Genomic DNA, 22,638 nt, shown 5'->3' with positions numbered 1-22,638 from the left:
ACTGGTTTCCATGTGGACACTGGACACAATTCTGAGTGTGCGGCCATTTTTAGCTAGTTTTTCACCCAAGTGGCGTATCCATCAAATCCACGTCTCTTCACTTTGAAGACAAGGATGTTCAGTGGTACAATGTCAAATACTTTGCACAAGTCCAGGTAGATGATGTCAGTTGCTCTGCTCTGCCCCTATCCATCAATCCTGTAGGCCTATCACAGAAGGTCAGCAAATTTGTCAGGCATGATTTCTCCCGTGTAAAGCCATGTTGACTGTTACCAAGCACCATGTATAAAAATGTCCTTCATTATGTCCAGTCTAAATATACTCTTGTTCAAATTAAAACTATTGCCCCATGTCTTGTTACAAAAGACCTTCCTAAAAAATTTCTTTCTGTCTTTCTTCTAGAAACCTTTTATATATTGAAAGGCCACTACAAGGTCTCACTGGAGCCTTCTATTCAGGCTGAACAACCCCACCCTTCCTTGTCTTTTTCATAGGAGAGGTGCTAACAGAATGCTTCAAAAGTGCTTTTATTGAGATTCCAGTTATGTCTATGTCTGTTTCTGATTTTTGCATTAGTACAAATAATTTCTCCAGTAATATACTAACCATAGCTTTACCTGATAATAGATTTGACAAAAAAGAAGAGACTTCTGGATTTTACATTTTTCTTTTTGCCAAAAAGCTCCTATTAATTGATAAAATAAAATACAGACTGCCAAGAAAAGCTAGCAGGATAGCTAGTAGAAACTAAAACTCTACTAACCAGTCTACCTTTTTGAGTAGCTTGTGTGTAACTCTGACACTGCTATGAGGCTTTGCAGTCATTAAAAAAATAGCCTTAGAACATACCATCTTAAAACACCGAGAAATTAAATCCAAGATTCTATTTTCCTTCCCATCCTTACTTATTTTATCTATTTCAGGAATTTAAAACTCAAGTGGTTATTAAAGAGACACTGGTTGACATAAGGCATGAGAAACAAAGTACCCTTTTGGGCTCCCAGAGTCAGGCTCTGCTGGTGGTGACAGCACATGCCACCCAAATATATATAGTTCCCACCTCTCATGAGCATAAGCAGCTCCCAGCAAGAGGGCCTTAGTCTTGGGATTCAGCAGGTCTCTGTGGTCAGCAGTGAGCATCCATGAGTACCAAGCACAGCCATGCCAACAGTTCCTGATTTACTTCTCAAAGCTTGTTTAGGAGCGAGTAAACCAAGTTAATGAAGTCTTCGGAACAGATGGTGTTCACACATAGACTGTGCCCTGCATATAGGGATATCTTACCCAGAGTCAGAGAAAACACCAGTGAGCTTTGCTGAAAACCTCGGCAGAGTGACCAGGGAGACTGGCTTACTTCTCTGCCTTTGAAGCAGCAGAGTTGTGATGGAAACAGAAAACCTGACTACTGCTGACTGGGGATTGCTATGAAAATTCTGCAGCAGGATACTAAGACTTCTCTGCAGCAGCATTTGGCTATAAATCATAAAGCCTTTACTGAAGACATTAATTCACTTGAAATAAGACAGCTTATGTGAATGGAATAAATCTGAAGGTTATATGGGTTTAGAAGGGTGAAAAAATGTTTGCTGAAATAAAATTGGCTAAGGACCATCTGCAGTAATAGAAGCTATAGTTTTTTAACTAGTGGTATTCTTTTTAAACTGAATTGGGTTTTTTTCAATTTTTATTTTTAGCACTGGAAAACATGGTGGTTTGCAACTTTTTTTAAAGAAAAAATATATTTTGTGACTACATTGTGCAACACCTTGCAAAATAATGTACCCATCTCCTCTATTAGGAGGAAATTCACCCTAGGAGATATATTTAGGATTCCTTGATGTCTCAGAAGTGGACAAATACAATGTCCTTCTATCAAACAATAAAAACATCTTTTGGTGAGAGTGTCTGTTCTAGTCTTCATCTCAGAACAGATAATGACAGGTGAGTCAAAGGCACTGTAACTGGAAATCCTGACAGATTGTTAGCAGAAGGCACATACACAGCATTTCTGTCCTGTCAGATGTATCAGACACGTGGCATCCCTCTTGTTCCATTCCACTCTGAGGCTCTGTGTGTCCTGAAGTATTGGAACTCCAACAGGATATTTACACTATTCCTGACTGAGCATTCTGCTCCCTCAGATTTCGTCAGAAAAAGGATATACAAACATGCAGTAAATCACAGAAAAAGTGAATTGCAAATTGTTTAATGATAATGATGCTGAATAGAATAACTAGATAAATTATTAATTAACTAAGCCAACTTCACAGTATCCCTGTGGAGCTATGTAGTAGATGTTGATCAGTAACCTGAAGCAAAAGGAAGTTAAACAGTAAGCCAGCTACTGTTTACAGAAATAGTTGGCCAGTAATGTCAGAGTAGTGGGTGAGGTTCTTCATCCCCTGACTTAAAAGCAAATCCTCAAAAGCTGATTTTTCTGGAGGGCAAAAAGGATACTGTTATAAATAACTTCAGGCATCTAACTGAGCTGAGTTGTCCTATGTAGATCCTTATCTTTCCCTATTATTACATGAAATTCTACATCCTGACGGGGTACATTAAAATACTACGTTGAAGATAGTGTGATCTGTTTCCCAACTGGCCTGAATCCTAGTTCCATAAAGTGGACACACTCTGATAATAAAACAACTGCCAGTTTTGTAACTATTCAAAGGCATTATAGCAATGCAACAGCAGTGAAGAAGAGCTTTGGTGTTCATAAAGGCAATTGCTTGTCGTTTTTTTAAAAAGAGAGAGCTACCACACTCAAAAGATGTTCCCTATTGCTACGGATGGAGACAAGCAGGACAGATATTTGCTTAGAACATTCTTACAAGCGTACCACATTGAGAATTAGTACATAAAGAGGTCATGTAACTTCCAAGGACTTTTCTTTTAAAAATCAGTGTTCAATGTCTGCAAATAAAACCTTCTGCTTTGGAGAATTTTATCAGTTTATCAGTAATTTTTGAAATTTATCAATCCCAGTTTTTCTTTCTTAATACTGCAAAACAGAAATTTACATTTCGCAGTAAGTACAAGACTCTTATGGTTATGAGTCCACAGGGGAAGACTTTCAAACCTCCGCTTCCTCCCTGTGCCCCAGTTCTTTACAGAGTTTTCATAAATGTCTGAGTTGGGCTTGTTAAAAGGAAACAATGTCAAAGGTTATCATTCTCATGGTGTGCATCCTGTTAGAGCTGTCAGTCCACTTGGCAATGTTTGGAATACTAGAGAGCTGCAGAGAAATTGTGTATACCTTTATATCTAAGACAAACAGACAGGAAGTTATCTCAGTTGTTGAGCTGAGGCACTAATTTAAATTCTTTGTCTGCTATGCTGATCATGCTTTGGTGACAATTCTAAGTGCAATTATAGAAGAACATTAAAGCCTAATTTTGCCTTTTGCCTGCAGTTACTCCCAGTTTAGAGCCATTTAATGTACACTTCAGAACATGTGTAATTTTGACTTACAATATATGACCCCAGGAAAGCAATCAACTCTAAGACAAAATCATGATGGATGTCCATCCATTTTCCTTTATGTATCCCATCTCAGGCTTGAAGCTTCTGCTTGAACTCTGTTTTTACACTTTTACAGCTTCATTCCTTACTTTTCAGAGGGAACAGAAATCAGTGTTGCAGATCCAAAAAGTAAATGAGATGCACTGATGATGAAGAATTTGAGGCTGGGAAAAGTAATAATGCCTGCCTGGCTTCTCTGAAAGATTCCCTCTCCTACTTTGTACATCCTCATTTCTGGAACTATACTGACAAATTTCTGGCCTTATATGTCTTTCAACTGGAAACAATATTGTCTGTAACTTCAGTTTTGTCAGGAAGAAAAAAAAATTACAATTTAGGCTGCATAATTCAAGATATTTTCCAGCTCCCTTCCCCAAATCCTAAAGAGGTATTTCAGTTCTTACTCAAGGCAAGCAGAACTCAGTTACCTGGCAATTTGCTTGGGTTTCAGGTATGTTAAAATACCTGAAAAAACCCTAATGCAATTTTAATACTAAGTTAAAGAAAATTTTATTTATAGACAGAAATTGAACTGCTGTATGCAATAAGTAAACAAGAATCACCTGGAAAGATCACAGTGACCATCCAGTGAAAAGACAGTAATTTTAGACTTGCTGCTAAAACACGCATGTTTTTATTCCACCTTTCCTCAGCTATCTTAATTTCCAAATCCAACCACACATATTTACTCTAGCTGCAGCAAGGATTTCTGTACGAAGCACTTATAAAGGTTATGATGTTGATCTGTGACTCATCTGGTATTTAAATGTGGATGAGATTCTTGAGGACACAGATCCTTCCAATCATACATGTTCTATCAATGCTGGGGGAGACACTTTCAGCCACTGTTAGACAAGCTATAATTGTAGCTTGTTTACTTCTATCCTTTCCTGGTGCTAAACTAAATACTGCGCTGACTTCAAACAACTTTCAGTCAGGAGCTATGATGCAAAAAGTTCAGATTAATCTAATCAGTTCAGCTAACAGAAGGCTAATGCCTACCTATGTGAGGACAATATCTCTCTCAGACTTTAAATCCACCAATCTGTTAAGGACAATCATGTATATAGAGTTAGATTGCCTTTTCCAAGAATATGTTTGCTGTCAGCCTACTTAGAATCACAGAATCATTTGGGCTGGAAAAAATCCTATGATTGACCACTAACCTGACACTGCCAAGTCAACTGCTAAACCATGTCCCCAGATGCCAGATCTATATACATCTTTTAAACACCTCCTGGGATGGCGATTCTACCACTTGCCTGGGAAGTCTGTTCCAATGCTTGACAACCCTTTCATAGAAGAAATTTTCCCTAATATCCAATCTAAACCTCCCTGTCACAATTCTTCTGGTTCTTGGCCTCTTACATGTGAGAAAAAACAAGAGCTCCCTCAACAGCTTCTCATCAGACTCAATAGCTCTGTTGCCTTTTTCTGGACATGCTCCTGCCCTCAATGACTTGTTGTGAGGGCTCCAAAGCTTAACACAGGACTTGCCGTGCAGCCTCACCACCACCAAGTAAAGGAGAATAGTGGCTGCTCCGGTCCTGCTGGCCACACTCCTGATCCAAACCGGGATGTCACTGGCCTTCCTAGCCACCTGGGCAACTACTGGCTCATGTTCCAACTCTGCTAATGTTGATCAGCACCCCAGGTTTTTTTATGTCAGGCAGCTTCCTAGCCACTGTTCTCCTGGCCTGAAGTGCTGCACAAGGGTTGTTGTGACCCAAGTGCAGAACCCAGAATGCCACCTTGTTGCATTTCACAAATTGGCCCATTAATCCAGCCTGACCAGATTCCTCTGCAGAGCCTTCCTTCCTCTCCAGCAGATCAGCATTTCCATCCAACTTGGTACCATCTGCAAACTGAATGAGGGTGCACTTGATTTCCTTGTCCAGGTTATTGATAAAGACATTAAACAGAACTGGCCCCAGTACTCAGTCCTGGGGAATACCAGTAGTTGCAGCTGAATTTAACTCAATCCCCACTACTCTCTGGGCTCTCAGTCATTTTTTCATCCAGTGCATCCATCTGAACCATGAGCAGCCAGTTTCTCCAGAAGAATACTGTGGGAAACAGTGTGAAAGGTTGCTCAGTACGTGTCACATGATGGCACTCAAGATGACCTAGCCCATGACCTTCCCTGGCACAGAGGTCAGACTGACAGATCCTTTTTCTAGACCCTTCAACTGGGACCTCTCTGGTTAACCAGGACGGTTGGTAAATGACTGAGTGGTGAGCTCTTGCACCAGCTCCCTCTGTGCCTTTGTGTGGATCCCATACAGAACTGATCACCTATGATTGTATCTATCTAAGTGGTGTGACCATTTCCCCTTGGATTATGGGGGTTTAATTCTTTTTCCCATTCCCACCTTCCAGTTTAGGTACCCAGAGAACAATGAGTCTTATTATAGGAAAGGTATTAAAAGGTAAAAAGGTATTAACTACTTCATTCGTTTCCTCATCCTTTGTTACTGTCTTTCCCCCTGCAACCAATAAAGGACGGAGACTGCCCTTAACCCTCCCTTTGTTTGTAGGAACAATGCATTTATTCATTGTATTCATAGAAATACAATGTATTTGTACAATACAATGTATTTTTAGAAACATTTTCTAATTGCCTTTTACTGCGGGAGCCAAATTGTAGTCTAGCTGGGCTTTGGCCCTTCCAGTTTTCTCAATGCATAAACTCATGACATCCTTGTGCTTCTCTTGAATATCCTGCCTGAGTAGTTTCCCTAAGATGATAAACTCCTTTCTTTTCTCCTGAGTTCCAGCCAAAGCTACCTGTTCAGCCAGGCTGGTCATCCTTTAATGAAATTAATCCTTAAATTTCAAGGACAAAAATCCACTAGTCTCGCTAGCACAGGTAGTAGGTATTCCTCTCTCCTACACAGACCAATGCAACTTCATGTGTTTGGTGTCTTATTGACAACTAAAGAAAGCTGGCATATTACAATAGCTAAACTCAAAACTTCAGTTTCACTTGCTCCACCCACTGTGTGTATGAGCGTTACGGGTGTATAGGAGTTGATATTGGCTGACAGTACCATGTGAAAATACCAGGAAGTATCTGTAAGAGTAGAAATCTTTTTATAGATGAACAGCTTTGATTGTTTGACATAACCATTTATGAGTTATGAGCTCACTGTTTTCCAAAAGTCTTATGCCAGCTTCTGACAATGTATTAAAAATATAATTTAAAATTTATTTACATTTTAAAGTTATTGAAAACATGCAGTACAGTGTTTATGAATAGTTTGTCTTCTCAGAAATGCACATGTTGTAAAGATATCTTCCTCATTTCTGAATTCCTGCCTGGCTACTGATAAATCTGTCCAGTCTAGGTCCCCTGAATAGAAGCCCATATATACTCACCTCATTCTCACGCCCAGATTAATGCTCTGCGAATGCTCTGCTCACAACTAATATAATCACCAGTTTTATGAAATATTAAGCAATTATATTAAAAGGCTCAAAAACATTAGGTGACTAATCCTTTTCAGTGGGAACTCTTCAATGAAAGCAGCAGATACTTTAGCTAACCTAAAGGGATGTGACATAACTCTGTTTTTACTCCCTGGAAATTGAGGCAATTTGGTTTCTCTAGGAAAAGTGTCTCCTCTAGGGCTCAGGAATGCCCCAAAAATGAAAAAACAAGGTAGAATTTAATTTCATTTTATCTCATTTTTCAGTAGAATTTTATTTCAGCATACTGAAGTGTTATTTTCCGTGCTTCAGAGCCAGGAAGAGTGAAGTACATTCTCCAGAAATTTCCCTGCAAATCAGTAGCACTCCCTATGAATGGTCTATTTCTCCAGACAGAATTTCACAGTATGTGGACCTTCACTTGCAGACAAAGAACTGTTTATATGATTTGATCCTTGCTCTTAAAACTGCAGTGTTTCATTCTCTGTCTTTCAACTCAGAGATAAGTCAGCATTAATGCAGTTTCCTTGTTATGAATGCACTTGCATGCTCTGTTGTTGACTAAACAGATGACAGAACAAGGATTTGCATCCAATCTGCCATAACAGAAACAGATCAACAGTTTTGATATCTTCACAAAAACAGATGCTCTCATGTATTTTTTCATAAAATCAGCTAATTAACTGCTTTAATTATTAAAAATCCCTCTATTGACAAATTATATGTACAATTGACTAAACAGAGAATAGCCTGAGTATTCAAGTCTTTCTTTTTAGACTACAAAATAACAAGTTCCTGAGAAAAGATGCATGCTGTCTGACAAGAAAACAACAAAAAAACCCCTACCAAGTAAAAATTCTTGCTCATTCCTGAGTTAATTCTATTGACATGAATTTAATGAGCACTGTTTACTTGCCAGAAAATTAAACAAATAACAAGCACTGCTTTAGCAAATCACTAGCTGTCCTAAGTGTTTTTCATGAATTAATCCTTCTTTGTATAAATATAAGGAGTAAAAAAAGGAGATCTTGAAACCAGTAATGACATCTGTGAGCTCTTTCTGTGTGTTCTGCAATGGCAAACACTGCCAGGGACTATGGCAAGGGAGAGGGTTGCCATGCAGACCAGCAAAACAGCTCTCTGAAAGTGGGCATGCTGACCCACTTTCAACTACCAGCTCTTGCTGACCCTTTGTTGAGTGAAAGGTTTTTTCAGGTTTTTGCTGTTTTCCACCCTTTCGGTTCTTATTTTTAAAGCGGCAGACCTGTTTTTCTCTTTATTCTTGTTTTCCTCTTTCTCCACCAGTATGCACTGAAGATAGGTAGATTGTTTCTTGTGACTGTCTGCTGTAGATAATTTAAAAAAAATCTTTCACCCCCTCTTAAGAACATGCTGTGGAAGAACCATGGATCTTGTTATCAACAAGATTATGATACAATTCCTTAAGGAACTCAGTCTGATCAGAGAAGTTCATCTAAGAAAAACCATACTTTAATTGTTACTCTTGGCGATAGTGAAGGATAATAGTGTAATATTATACTAAATATTGCCACGTGCAATAAAAAAACCTCTTCCAGTCTTGCCAGCAGTGGTGTGCAAATCCCCTTTTGAATTCAAGTTCGGATGTTGTGATTTAAACTAAATCTTTTGCTTCTCCTTCTTCCAAAACCAACAGGAGTTTAAAAAGAGATGTATTTTTATTGGAACCATGTGTTCAACCTAAGTTGCCAAAATAATTTAGCTAAAACTAATGCTTTTATTTGGGTTAAGGTTGATTCCTGAGCTGTGCAGAGGTCAAGCATTTAGCTCATCTTCCTCTTTTTCAATTTCACCACAAAGTCTACAGCAGAGTTCAGCCAGTTCAAGTTGTTTTTCCTGAATCCAAGTTACCAAGCTGAGCTTACCTATGTTTGTGACTTACCATGAGTGGAGACAAAACCTTTTTTCATCCCTTTTCCTTACTATATATGTGTTACAGTATATAGAAAAATGGTTCCAAGGATTCGGAACAAGCAGTGGTAGCACAGTGATTCAACAGTGCAAGTCCTGCTGCCAGTGCTGCTGCTGGTGTGGCCTTAGTGTGACCTGTCTTTTGATAATGAGTGACAGCTGCTGTGAAATGACTCACAGGGTGTTTGCCTCTCTTGGGCAACAAGTGGAAAAACATTAAAAATATAGAATTTTGAAAGTAAGATATGAAAAAAATTAGCTCTGCTTTATGTTACTTGAAAAGTAGTCTTTAACCCTCATATAGCCCCGATAAACTGATGACAGAGTCACCATCTCCTGATAAAACTTTTAAATCCTGGGAGATGTTTTGCAATAACAAATACTGTAATGTTATTGCAATTAAGGAAGTATCTATTTATGTTTTTTGTGTGGCATACAATTGTAAATGTGATAAAACCAGGCTCTTGAACATCAGAACCTTCATATGATTACAAGGTCCTGATCAAATATCTATTTCTAAACACATTCTCTGTAGTTAGAGACTGATTTAGATCCAAAAATAAAAAGGGTTTTTTTTGGTTTGGTTTCTATGCCATTGCAACAATGGCATAGGTCAGAATTATATATTAAAGTAGCAGTGCCTTGATCCAAAATAGATTAAATATAGGCTTCAGTTTTAAAGTGAAACCAGGGCAAAGATTTGATAACTCTTGTATATTACATTTTATCTCAGGAGATTCAAGCACAAACAGATCAACTCTCCTCTTATAAGAGGTATGTCAGTATTGGGTGGAATTCTTATGAAAAGAGAACCAGAAATAAGCCATTCCAGGGTTTTGTTTAGGATGCAATACAAAGTGAAAGCAGAAAGAATGTAGTGAATGGGAATCAGAAGAAAAACTGTGCTGAAATAAAATGTACAGATTCAAGGTTCCATTTTAACCCATCCTGAAAATATATATCCTATTTAAGGGCACAAGTATTTACTTCTGCTTGCATTACAAAAGTGAAAAAATGTTTTAGGATGTAGCTTTTATCAAATTTTAGAGACAGTACAAAATTTTAGAAATCTACCCAACAGGTCACTGAAAAATGATTACATGTCTCAGGAATAGTCATGACAGCTCAAAATTTAATTTTATCCAAAATCTGACAGAATTCTCACATATAAATAATGTAAGATTTATCATATAAAAATGAAATTTGAAAATACTGTTTCATCATTTAAAATTGAAACTGACAATAATTCTGAGTGAGAACATGGCTGGAATCCAGAACTGCTACATCTTCAACTCTATACTACTTTATCAGAATACTAGATATAAAAAGAAAAACACCAAAAATTTGCTTAGTTTTCTGGCAGCAGTGTGTATGATATGGAACTGAAAGGAACTAAGAAGATCAGGCCAATGCATTTCACACTCAACAGTTTTGTGCATTAGTCATTCTAAAAGGTTTTCCTTGTATGAGAGAAGAGAGGCCCCTTCAGATCAAGGCTGAAAGGTCTCCAAACTATGCACAGCATAGTGTCAAACAAAACTATCAAATATTAGTTTGCTTGTGATAGCAAAGAAGAAAGAAAGCTCTCACCCTTATAACCAGCTGCATTGGTTTTCCAGTCATTAGCATTCAGATGTCCTGCACGTGAAGTCCTGACAATAATGTGCTGTACGTCTCTCCAGGTCAGAAATGGACTATGAAATAGGGATAAAACAAAGTCACACATCAGACATTTTACCAGGATGTAAGGATACAAGGTCATGTAAGCTGAAAAGTATCCAAAGCAAAACAACTTTCATTTATCATCTCTACTTTCCTTTGCTCCACTCAAAATACATGTTCCAATTTTACAGAAAAGCTGTATGATATTATTCATACAACTGGGAGGTTTGCCATAAGCGGACTGTAACAATATATGATAATATTCTGTTATATGAAACTTAAGGGAAGATGAATGAGTACATTTCACACAGAGGCAATTTTTACGACCATCAACTACTGTATCCTAATGAGTGCAAAGGAGAAGAAATCAAACTTTTGGCTTGCTGAAAATCTCTACTAAATCTCACTAACTGCTGCTCAAACTGGAAATTCCTCTAGACTTTCAGTTCCTATTGAAGCTATTCCATGTGTTTCTGTTGCTATTAATTTGTCTACTATCCCAGTCTTGGAATTCACTGAGAGTTTATGAGTATTCTTCAAGAATTCCAAACAGTTGGATGGCTGCTGAGTTGCAAAGCAAGGGCCTGATTACACAGATAAGTATTCCTTTGAGGGATTCCTAATAACCTCTCCACCTGCAAGGTGAAAAAGATGCCGGTTCTATCCTCACTGTGACATTAATACACATTTATCTTCTAGGACTAGGGCAAATCTTCAGGGACTGCAGTTTTCCTGTTTCCTCTATATCTACAACAGGGAGAATTTATTTTCTTAGAAGGCGATCTAAAGGTGCCAACATTCAGCTATCTTTTCTTTCTCCTTCCAATTTTTCAGTTTTTCTATTACCTGCAAGAAGATGAAGAGTATTCTCTTTAAAAATGCAGTGTAGTAGAGGGAATGATAAACTGAGCCAGTAAACAATGAAGAGGAAAAAAGCATTGTGGTGCAGAACACCAGGCACTAAGTAGCATTCTCAGAGCATCATTATCTGTCCCTATTGCACACCCTTCCACAATTCCCCTCAGCTGAAAAGAGACCAGAATGAAATTTATAAGACCCAGAATTGGCTGCCTACACTGCCCAGGACTATGCAGTCATTCAAAACCAGGGAAACTTTGGTTCTTAAACCAGATTCTTAACATATTTAGATATTCTGTTGTATTTAATGAGAACAGATGCCTTCTCTCCCTGAGCATTTTTTAAAAACAGTACTATGCCTATAGGTGGCTCTTTAACTTATGATGCAGTTTCTCACACTAGACTTCGGGAGTAGAATTACAGTAATTGTTTATCCAGTTGGGCCAGTAAAAATTACTGACATAAAGATTAAAAAAAGTCATGGCAAAAGTAAGGCACATTAAGGGTTTGTGCTTCTACAATGTCCTGTACAACATCATTTTAATCAATTTGTAGCTCTCTTTCACAACATTCAGTTTATATTCATGCCACATGTCCACAATTTCCACAATGCATCCTGATCTCCTCATGAGGCAGCACTGAAAAGCTTTGCCATAGAATCTGCAGCCACAGAATCACACAATAGTTTGGGCTGGAAGGGACCTTTAAAATGCATTTAGCCCAAGTACCCAGCAGGGACATGTTCAACCAGACCAAGTTGCTCAGAACCCTGTCTGAACTGACTTTGAGTGTTGCCAGGCATGGGACACCTACCACCTCTGTGGCAGTGTGTTTCCATGTTTTATCACTCTTATTGTAAAGGGGAAAAAAATTCCATCTTTTGCATTATCTTTATACTGGTTTTTAGGATAAAATGCAGACAAGCTGTGATAGGGCATGATGTATTCCTTTAGATGAACAGTGGGGTAGGCAGCTATACATCCACCAGCAACGGTGTTCTAGTGTACCTGTCTCAAATCTGCAGTGCACACAGAGATAAAAAATCTTAAGTGCCAAAAACCTAACAAACAATGGCCTTATTTGCAAGCTGATAATGATGAAATTGGGAGGAGAAAACCCCTGAGAGAAAGGCATCTGAATTGCATATTTTGTTGTGTCATCTCCAAAGGAACAGTAAAATAAGACTGTCCAAAAGACAATGCTCACTGTCTGCTTAATAACAACATGGAAAGAGCAGCAACAAAACCTTAGGTTAATAGCCACTCTTACAATCAGCTTGACTGTGAAGATGGAGAACGCTAACATTGTCTTAGGTTAATAAAGGAAGCTATGGTTAGCATTAGCTATAGTACACAGGCCATTGTTTTGACCTGTCTTCCACTTTCCGAAAGACTCACTACAGAGACACTGCAATTCAGTCAAACTGCTCCTCTTCCACCTTCGTCATTTTACTCCCACAAGGAACTGACAGGAAGAACAGCTGGGATCCCTGCTCTCCAGGTGAACAGCCAGAAGCATCTCAAGAGTAACTTGAGAGACTAGCCTATAAAAGCTGATGCTGGAAAACACTTGGTGAGCCAAGAAACTACAGGGGATAGAGCTTAAAAGTCTCAACTGAGAAAATGCCAACTGAGATTTCTGAAAAGCTATACAAATTAAAGGCATTGTGCTGGCACCAGAACAACAGCTATCCGCTATTTTTACTTCTAGCTGTTGCTCCAAAGCACAGACACAGAAAAACTCAATGAAGAAGTTAAAAATCATCACAATCAGATATTACTTGTTTTTAACCTTGTTGGAGTTTAAGAAATGTCTAAATTGAATTTCCTTAAAACCTTTTAAATGCAAGTTAAATGGAAACTTTCAGCCTGAATGGCTATTCTTTGGCAAATTTTTATGTAACTGAACACAGGAACAGGAACTAAAGTACACCCAAATCAATGTCAATATAGTAACTGAAATTCCGCAAGTGGCATAGGTAGTTAAACCTCAAGATCTAAAGTGAGCATTTATTAATGGTTATGTTTTTCAAATACTTCAATATTATGAGCAAACTACTCAAAAAATGCACAGATTCAGAAGGAGATTTTTAACTCACACATTCTAGCATGGCCTTCCACAACAGGCAGTCAATCAATGAAGCAAAGACCTAGCTAAAGCAGTAAATGATAACCTCTCCTCCTGCACTCAAATTCTAGCTATAGAGGACACTTGACAGCACTTCTTCAATTTACCTCAGCTGTCTCATCACTTTTAACCTCTGACTATATTTATGACAAAGCCCTCATAACTTTGATAAGACAGAAATATGTTCTCTGTATCCAAAGTTGTACCTTGCTAGATGGTGCACTGCTTTTCTCCTTTCTGTAAGAAAATCAATCAGTCTGGGAAGTATGCAAATATCTGTTCAGCTGCCAGAAATCCAAAATGTCTAACTCTGACACTGCTGACCCCTTACAATGTGAACTCCATTCTCCTTTTATCTCAGTGATTACACTTGGTGGCACTGTCTTCTAGAAGAATGTGGTACATTATCACTTCTCTGTCTATTATGCAAATTCACTAAAATTTTTTTGTTCTTCCCAGAACTACCTTGTTCTAGCCTTGGTTCATGCAAAACCAGCAAATGCAGGAATGACATTGATCTTTTGGAGCAAGTCCAGAGGAGGGCCAGGAAAATTATTAGAGGGATGAAGCACCTCTCCTTTGAGGAGAAGATACATTCTTTCAGATAGTGGGTTTAGATTACATCTTGGCTGGCAGGGTGGTAAAGCGCTGGCACAGGGTGCCTAGAGAAGTGGAGGGCACCCCTCCCCTTGGAATTGTTCCAGGGCCAGGCTGGATGGGGCTCTGAGCAACCTGGTCTAGTGAAAAGTGTTTCAGCTGATAGCAGGGGGTTGGAATGAGATGATCCTTAAGGTCCCTTCCAAATGAAGTAATTCTAAGATTCCATATCACTCAAGTGAAGAGAATCATGGAGGTAATTGATTAATTCTGTTTTGTTGTAGTTGAAAGATTCAGAAAAGTTATATCTTACAAGACCTGCAACAAAGCAGATTGTGACATCTTAAAACAGACTGAGACTCTCTCCAAGGCTCTACCACTGAGTATACCACATGGTAGAAAGGTAGGAGACTAATACTTCCATTTCAGTTGCTGCTTCTTACTAATGAAACTAGTTTATTGTACACCACATGCTGGAAAACATGCATTGGCTTACAGACAGGAACACACAGTTCAGTTGGGGATGTATAATGTATTCTTCTGTCAGCAACATAAGCATTTTTATTTAAATTTGGCTTCTTCAAGGAACATGGCACAATGGTCTCTGGAACAAATACAGGGCCATTGTCTCTCCTGACTCTGATTTCCTCAAATCCCAAATCCAACCTTTTTATCAATGAGAAAGGTATCTCTGCTACCAACAACAGATGGTACTATGCAATGAAAATATATTCTTTTTAGTAAGAAAATTGCTGTCTCTGTGCACTAAATTGATTTTACTTATTTTCTCATTTACAATTAGAAGATTTTGACATTACATAATGATTAAGTGCAACACACAAGCATTTATTCACAGGATCTGATCAAGGTACTAGGAAACATCTACTGCATACATGTGAAAAGCAATTTACTCCCTAAATACCATAAAAGAAAACTGCAGAACATGAAAATTAAGATATGTCTGTGTGATAGTTGTTGTGTATTTGCAACCATGCACTGCAGCCTCAGGGATTCCAAACCAGCAGTCCGAAACTCAGTTACAATTCTCTGATACCTGAGGAAAAATGTGCCACTTTGATACTCAAATACTAGATGAAAATAATAAAAATGTGACCATGTTATGCATAACAACACCCTCAAACAACTTGTTACCAGGATTTTATAAGCGATCCCTGTTGGAAGAAATGGCTAAGTGGAGGGTTCAAATCAGTAGGCAGATAAGAGATCCTGCATCAGCTATTTGCCAATCCTACCGTAGGGGCTTGTCAAAGAAATTGTGAGCAAGACATATGTCTTGCTTTTTCTTTGTTTGGTTGAACGTACCTTTGTGTGTGAGCTGAAGCAACCTCTTGGCTGTTCCAACTCACACCCAGGCCATACTAGTGCTCTGCGCAACTCGTGATGGTCTCCCAGGAATAGAACTCACCCACTGGGCAAGTTCTATGACTTCCACAGACTCAAAACCCACCCATGGTATAAAGTGCTGTGCTTTCCAGCACAAAGTGGAATGAAACAATACCTTATTACAAACGTAGTCAAGAAGTGTTTAGGACTAAGTGCTCTAATTTTTAAGCAGCTTGCTGTACAAAGAATATAGTTTACCTTGCAAAACCCTTCTCCAACTTGTCTTTTAAAAAATCTCACATAAACACTGCCATTAGCAGAGGTACTAATACAGAATCTAATGAAGAATTTATGAAAATGCAAACTCTGTTTGAAATAAAATAGTTCCAATAGGCAGTTAACTGAGACACAATATCATGTGTCCTTTATATCACATTTTAAAAGTACTGTAGAAAATACTTCAATGGCTTCAAAACTTCCTAATATTTACCTAGGGTCACCTAAACTGAGAGGCATCACTGGTGAAAAATATAACCTGAAATTTCAAATCACATGAATAAGAAATCCAGAAACTGCATGAAATAAATTAAACAGATTCCATACATGAGAATCCAAGACATTAAAACTTAATAGATCACAATATGATCTCCCTATAATACTAAAGGCTGTATTTCATAATCTATAATGTCACAACACCAAAGATGTCTCCAAACTGGTGAAGAAAACCATTCTACGGGAAGCCATAGTATGAGAACTATTTTTCTCCCTAGTTTCTCTCTGCTTTTTAACTACTTTTTTTTTTTCTGTTTTATTTAGCGGCTGTGGTTAGCAGCAGTGGCGGATTTTAAGAGCACATAAGAGAGAAAAGTTAATGAATGAAACTCAAATGAATAAAACCCATATTTATGGTATTATTAATATAATTCCTATGGTATTGGTATTATTAATATAATTCCTAATACAAAGGCTAATATCTAGAAACAGAACCTTTCATTTAATGAAATGGAACAGATTCTAAAAGGAGGCAAAGTCAACACATTTTCACTATGAAACCCTTTTTAGTACCATGCAATGGAGTACTACAAATACAAAAGAGTTTCTAGGATATTTAGGCACTGGCACATTTTGTCTCCATCACCACACATAAAGCTTTACCACAGTTTTGTCTTTATGTCTATTATAGCTACTATTAGTTTTGGAAAAAAATGCTAGTCCATATACCCTAATATGGATTTCCCCCTGGTAGAGTCACTGAGAGAAAAGGGTAAGCTTCTCAGTCTGTTTTAAGATGTCACAATCTGCTTTGTTGCAGGTCTTGTAACATATAACTTTTCTGAATCTTTCAACCACAACAAAACAGAATTAATCAATTACCAATTTCAGTTCATTAAGCGAGAATAGTGAGAAAAACTTACAGCAAGTTGGAATGTACACAGACAGAGTCTTATCTGCATTTGCAGATTGTTTGAAATGAACTTAAGGATTTTAAAACCAGGGTTAAGAGGAGATTTAAAAGTTAAAAACTTCCCACAATAACACTATATTAACTTCCCTAAATACCTTTGTCTCTGATAACTGCATTAAGAACACACAATTATAATGCTACACGTGCCACACTACTTATGATTATGTCAGGTCTTCATTTACAAAATTCTTATGCTTATAACTCAATGGCAAAAAGTATTCTGTGCCAAATATTGGGTCAAGCCGTCTTCAAAGAAAGCAACATGAAAAATGAAAACATAATTCTAGTGTTACAAACTACACACAATTTGAATCTACTATTGTGTGCAAATTTCTTACTTCCTTCAAAGAAAATGGCTGACCCCACAGGAAACTAGTTTTCTTCAGAATTTAATAGAATCAATCTCCTAGAACTTAAAAAGATTGAATAGGATTTGGGGTGAAGCATTCCATCTTAGACCTGCAGGTTTTATCCAACAGAGTACAAAGTAATGCAAAAGGTTCTAAAATACAAATTTACCTAAAGATCACCCACATTTCTGCTGCTCCATGAAGCACATTGTGGATACATATTAAGCATAAAGAGCCAAATCATGCAACTAAAAGAATGCTTTTAAGACTGGAAATTTTTTGAGCTAAAGGTACAAGGACTATGGAGCCACACTATTAGTGATTTTTAGAGCTGACGAACTTGATCTGTGTTAAAAAACAGACTTGTGTCAGCATGCAGAAATTACAATTTTATTTTACATACTACATTTACTTATATTCATGTTAACCTACACCTCCCAAACCTCTTTCAGTGTTCAAGAAGAGACATTGCTAAGAAGAGCCTGGTGAATGGAGGAGGTGACCTACAGTACCCTGCAGGGTACAGTAGACCTAGGCAGCTTTCTGACTGAACTGTAAGATATTGAGAGGATGCTATACATAATTTAATGGAAACCACCTGTGCTCAACAGTGTTTCATGTTACTTCAACACTGAGTACTCTGTCAGTATCTGCACAGTGCCAGCCTTCCTTCATGTGAAGTAAGCATGGAGATCTTTCCTCCCCTTAGGAGGTCACAGTGTATTGTCACAAGAAAGTTTCCAAAGCACGGTGTGAAGTCTGCATAAAGGTGCTGGATGAACGAGAAATATCTTCCTGTATGCTTAATTTTTGTTTCAGAATATATCTCAGATCTTACTTTGCTTCCAGTGCCAGGGCAATGATGCCTGCAGCCATAGGTGCAGAGGCTGAGGTTCCAGTATGGCTATCTGTGCAACGCTGCCTCAGGTCTGTAGTAATCTGGAAGAAATTGAATGTGTGAAATTAGAACACAACTTCAGAAATCAGAGCATGTTTCATATACTTGAATGAGTCACATGTATATGAAGGGTATTTTCTTCTTTAAGCAAGGAAAGGAAGACACATGATTTAGACGTTCTGAACTTGAAGTCACTTGTGAATTTAGACAGTACTCTCTATATTGCTCCAATCAACAAAGACACTTTTAAACCAGAAAAACATGCAGAGGGGTTTGAAACTGCACAACTGCAATTCTTTCATTCTATATGGATTTACAGAGGACTTTCCCTCCAAGAATCTCAAAGCGCTTTACAAACAGGAAGGAACTAAATCTTATATACAGCCTGCTTATGCACATTTCAGAGAATATATAGAGGTATGGAGGGTTTTTTTAGGTTGCCTGAAGTCACAGTGGAATTATGTGACACAAGAGAATTCAGTTTTGCTCATGCTAAAATGTTTTATCTTTCATTTACTCCTTATGCAATAAATCACATGAAATTAAGCAGTAATTAATCGGAAAATCCTGACGTGATTACAAATTTGGCCCAGCCATCACCAGCCAATTAGATGTTTTCAGTTTTAAATTGTTACATCTTATGTATAGATAATTACATGCTGCACATATGTAATTTTGTATGTAATCTAAGTGGATGTACAAACTGTAATGTGCAATACCAACTAGACATACAGCCTTCTACTTAGTGTTAGGATGTTTCTATCCAACAATGTCTTTAGACAGATGATTTTTGTAAGAATGTAAAACACACACAAAAATGTGTTTATTCTAAACCTTATTTATTTCAAGGCAATGTCAATCTAAAGTGATTCTACTCTGTGCTTGTCTTCCTGAAGAAGTAGTTCTTTGCAGGAGCAATGCAGCAGAGGTAGGATGTCACTTCTACCTAGCAGAAGTTCAGGCAAAACCCATGCAGACTGCAGAACAATTGTTTGAAGACAGCAGTCTAGAGCAGGGAAACCTCCATGAAGGTGCATTACCTGTGATGTCCAAACTTAATCTGAGAATTTCAGTCACTGCCCCTCTGAGGGGCAGAGAAGTTGCTTACATAACATTTTATCTACGAACATGGAATTATTGTGTTCTAATTCACCAGTATTGTACTTAATTTCTAACACAGATTTGCACAAAGATGGGAGAAGGAGAGGATCAGATGATCAAAAAAATCACAAAAAAGCACAGAGCACAGCTTTGAAACCTCAAGATACATGAAATGTGATCTAAAAAAACAGCTGCATCTCATCTGGGTAGAATATAAGCAAATGTGCGCAGGAATGATAGGTTTCACACTTGATGAAAATTCACACAACATGTAAGCATATGCAAGTTAACACAGAAGATTTTTAACAGAAAAGGAGCTAACAGCACCAAAAGATGCTGAAAACCATTAGGGAGCAAGTGAAACAATATGGAAGCTTCTAAAAATTGAATAAGACACGTGAAAGCATTTATAATGTTGGATCCTTAAATGAATAAACTTACAGGCTGGGTTTCTTGATTATTGAAGTCTAAACAGAACTTTTCCCCCCCTTTTATATAATATTCTTCATTAGTGCACACCTTGTTAAATAATTTCTTCTATCTGTCATTGGCTAGAAGTTGAAACCTCATAAATAAAATGTTTGTGTAACTTCCGTCTCTGTTGCCCCCTCACCTATTGACTGTCTATTCATTTAGATTATGAAAATTGTCAGTGTTGGGAAAAGCATGGAAATTGCATAAGTGTTGTGACAATGAACTGTGACAAAGAGAGGAAACTGCAGCAGGAGCAGCCCTGACACTGCATTGCCTATATGTGCAAATTCAAGTGGGGATTTTCCAGGTGGAATTAAGAAGTCTGAATACTAGATGATGACATGCACCCAGAGATATATAAGATGCAGATGTCCCATTTGGAAAATACTGGTCAGAGCTGTGGCAAGGACCAGAAGGAAGGCCAGGAAACAGAGAGAGTGAAAAGGGATTAATACATGCTCATGTCTTTCATATCCTGGTACTTTATGCCCTGCATAAAAGTGGCACCGCAAAGAGCATAAACGGCAACAAAGCATCCAGGAGCTTGGGCAGGAAAAAAAAGTGCTGTCACAGGAGTGGACTTCTGTCAATACAGTGAAACTCACCTGAATTGTGCTATCCTTGTTTCTCATCCTCTGGAAGACCGTCCTTCCAGATAAATTTCACTGTCCTGTCACTACAGATATCAAGCACAACAAGCCCTGACATCTCTCTAACTTCTTCTAAATGGATACTGTGGTAGCAATTGGAACTCTTGTCTTGCTTACAGCAGACTCTTCAGCTGAAAATGTGTTAAGAAATCTTTGTATGTGTGAACACCATTTGAGCTAATTCAAAGGAAAGTTGCTGACAGGAGCTAAGATGTTTAAGTGTAGATTACCTCCAAGATCCGAGGCATGTTTTTCAGCACTATGGATTCACTGCCAGAGAACTGTTGCATTTACCCCAAGAAAAAAGAGTACATGATCACCAAAAGGTGAGAAAATTTCAAGAAGAAAAATGATGTCCAAATTCCTGAGCAACATAACATCATCAATCACAATAAAAGGATGTAGTGTTTGATAGCACCATGAAGCTGCCATTAGAGCATATTAGCAGTCATTCTGATTGTTAGGGTGGGGAGAAGGAGAAATTTTTAAATCTTTCATTGAGTATAACACAGCTGTTGATCTGCAAAAATGCTGATTCAACTTTGCAAGAAAAGTCCATGCAGTATTTCTAGGGCCAAGAGTTACAACAACTTCTAAATAAGCTGAATCAATGAGGTTTATTTGAAGACAATGATAAAGTTTCTGGTATTTGTCTAGTTTAATCAACATGAAATTAGCCACAGACACCTTGATGAAAAGCAAAGATAAATTATAAAAATCATTGCAATGCACTGTAATACCTCCCACAGGCATTGGTGCAAAGTTTTCAGAAAAAACAGGCATTTATTAAAGGAAAAAATCTAGACACACTGTAACAGTTTCATAGAAGCAACTTGCTCTGAGCAACTTGCTTTCTGAAGGAGATGCCAATTTTGTACAGTTATTATTAAGGCTGAATCATCAATCTTCCCATAGTTTTACCAACTGGGAAATTAATGAATAAAGTAAAAAATGGGATTTCTCTTAGCAGAGAACAAGCTCACATACCCTCTCTCAAGCCTCTGCATTTCTTTGTATTTCATATTTCATGACATGAGTTTTCCAAAGTGATTGAATAACTTTTACCTTCTGCTACAGTTCTTCAAGGCATATTGATTTCTGTGAATGTGTCCCTAGAAATGAAAAGATTTTAACAAAAATCTATTCTATATTCTACACAGCCTATGCATCTGTATGTACCCAGAAGAGAAGATGTCACATTATGCCCTGTGATTATTGGGTGCATATCTTGATAACCTGAGTGAGTTTCTGAAGGAGAGCAGGCTTTTGTGTTTTAAGAATTGGCAGGAGATAGGATGGGCTTTCTTTTGTTTTTTCAGTTTTAAGTTTTGCTGAGAATAGAAGTTTATCAACAAGAAGAGACAGAACATCAGCAGATGAATTACTATTTATCAAAAGACAACAAAACAGGTGGAACATGAAGTAGATACATTATTTAGAGGAGATAAGTAATTTAATAGGCTTATAAATCATATCTATGGGGAAATTTCTGATATCAAAATCTTAGTATGTTATGAAATCATTTGAAAAACAAATTCAAAGGAAATTCATTTGTGCAATATGTTTGATAAGAACCATATAGATAACTATTACATGGTGCTTAACCTGTCCTAGCCACATGGTCTGGCAGGGGGAACCTATCTTTAAGCATTGTCCTATGGCATTCAAAGTAGCAAAGAAGAGAATAATATGAAAAAATACCTTGATAACTGCATATGACTAGTGAATACTTCTGTACACACTGAGTATGAGAGGTAACATCTCTAAAGAACTATAATTTTATAGTCTTTACGTACTGTCCATTTGTCTCTGTGAGAGTTTCTATGCCTGTAACTGTGCCAGCACTTTGCAGCTGCATTTGAAAACACCTAAAAGTAATTCTAGTCCTTTTCCATAAGAGTCTATGTAAAAGGCATACATCTATTGGCATCTTTGGAGTATTTGCATGCTTTTAATATATCCAGAGGGTGGAAACTTGGTTCATAAGAGGCTAACTATCACTGCAATAAAACTCAGTACAGTATAAAGTCAAGTGCACTTGGTGTACTTTCCTCAACAGCAAGGAACTCTTCCAAGAAGGTGTGTCTACCTGTAACTGTTAGCTTAAAACATTTTAAGCTGTCATTGTATATGACAAGAAAACCCCTCAAGACTAGAAAATCTTCTAAAATTATGTTACATCATATATTTTTAACAAGGAATTATAAA

At 37.7% G+C, this 22,638-nt stretch overlaps 1 protein-coding gene across 6 annotated transcripts in view; it reads right to left on the bottom strand.

Moving 5' to 3' along the window:
- PCSK5 (proprotein convertase subtilisin/kexin type 5) overlaps positions 1-22,638 on the bottom strand; it is a 226,999-nt gene that overhangs the window by 87,220 nt on the left and 117,141 nt on the right. For all 6 annotated transcript variants that reach the window (XM_063181529.1, XM_063181528.1, XM_063181530.1 and 3 more), the window contains exons 9-10: positions 18,146-18,246; positions 10,495-10,598 (exon numbers count right to left, since the gene is read on the bottom strand). In XM_063181529.1, coding sequence (XP_063037599.1) covers positions 10,495-10,598; positions 18,146-18,246 — 205 coding nt within the window. The remainder of the gene's footprint in view (positions 1-10,494; positions 10,599-18,145; positions 18,247-22,638) is intronic.

The sequence above is a fragment of the Melospiza melodia genome, chromosome Z (genome assembly GCF_035770615.1).
Source record: "Melospiza melodia melodia isolate bMelMel2 chromosome Z, bMelMel2.pri, whole genome shotgun sequence".
Taxonomy (NCBI): Eukaryota; Metazoa; Chordata; class Aves; order Passeriformes; family Passerellidae; genus Melospiza; species Melospiza melodia.
The sequence above is the reverse complement of the archived record's forward strand: the minus strand, read 5'-3'. Positions and strand labels throughout refer to the sequence as shown.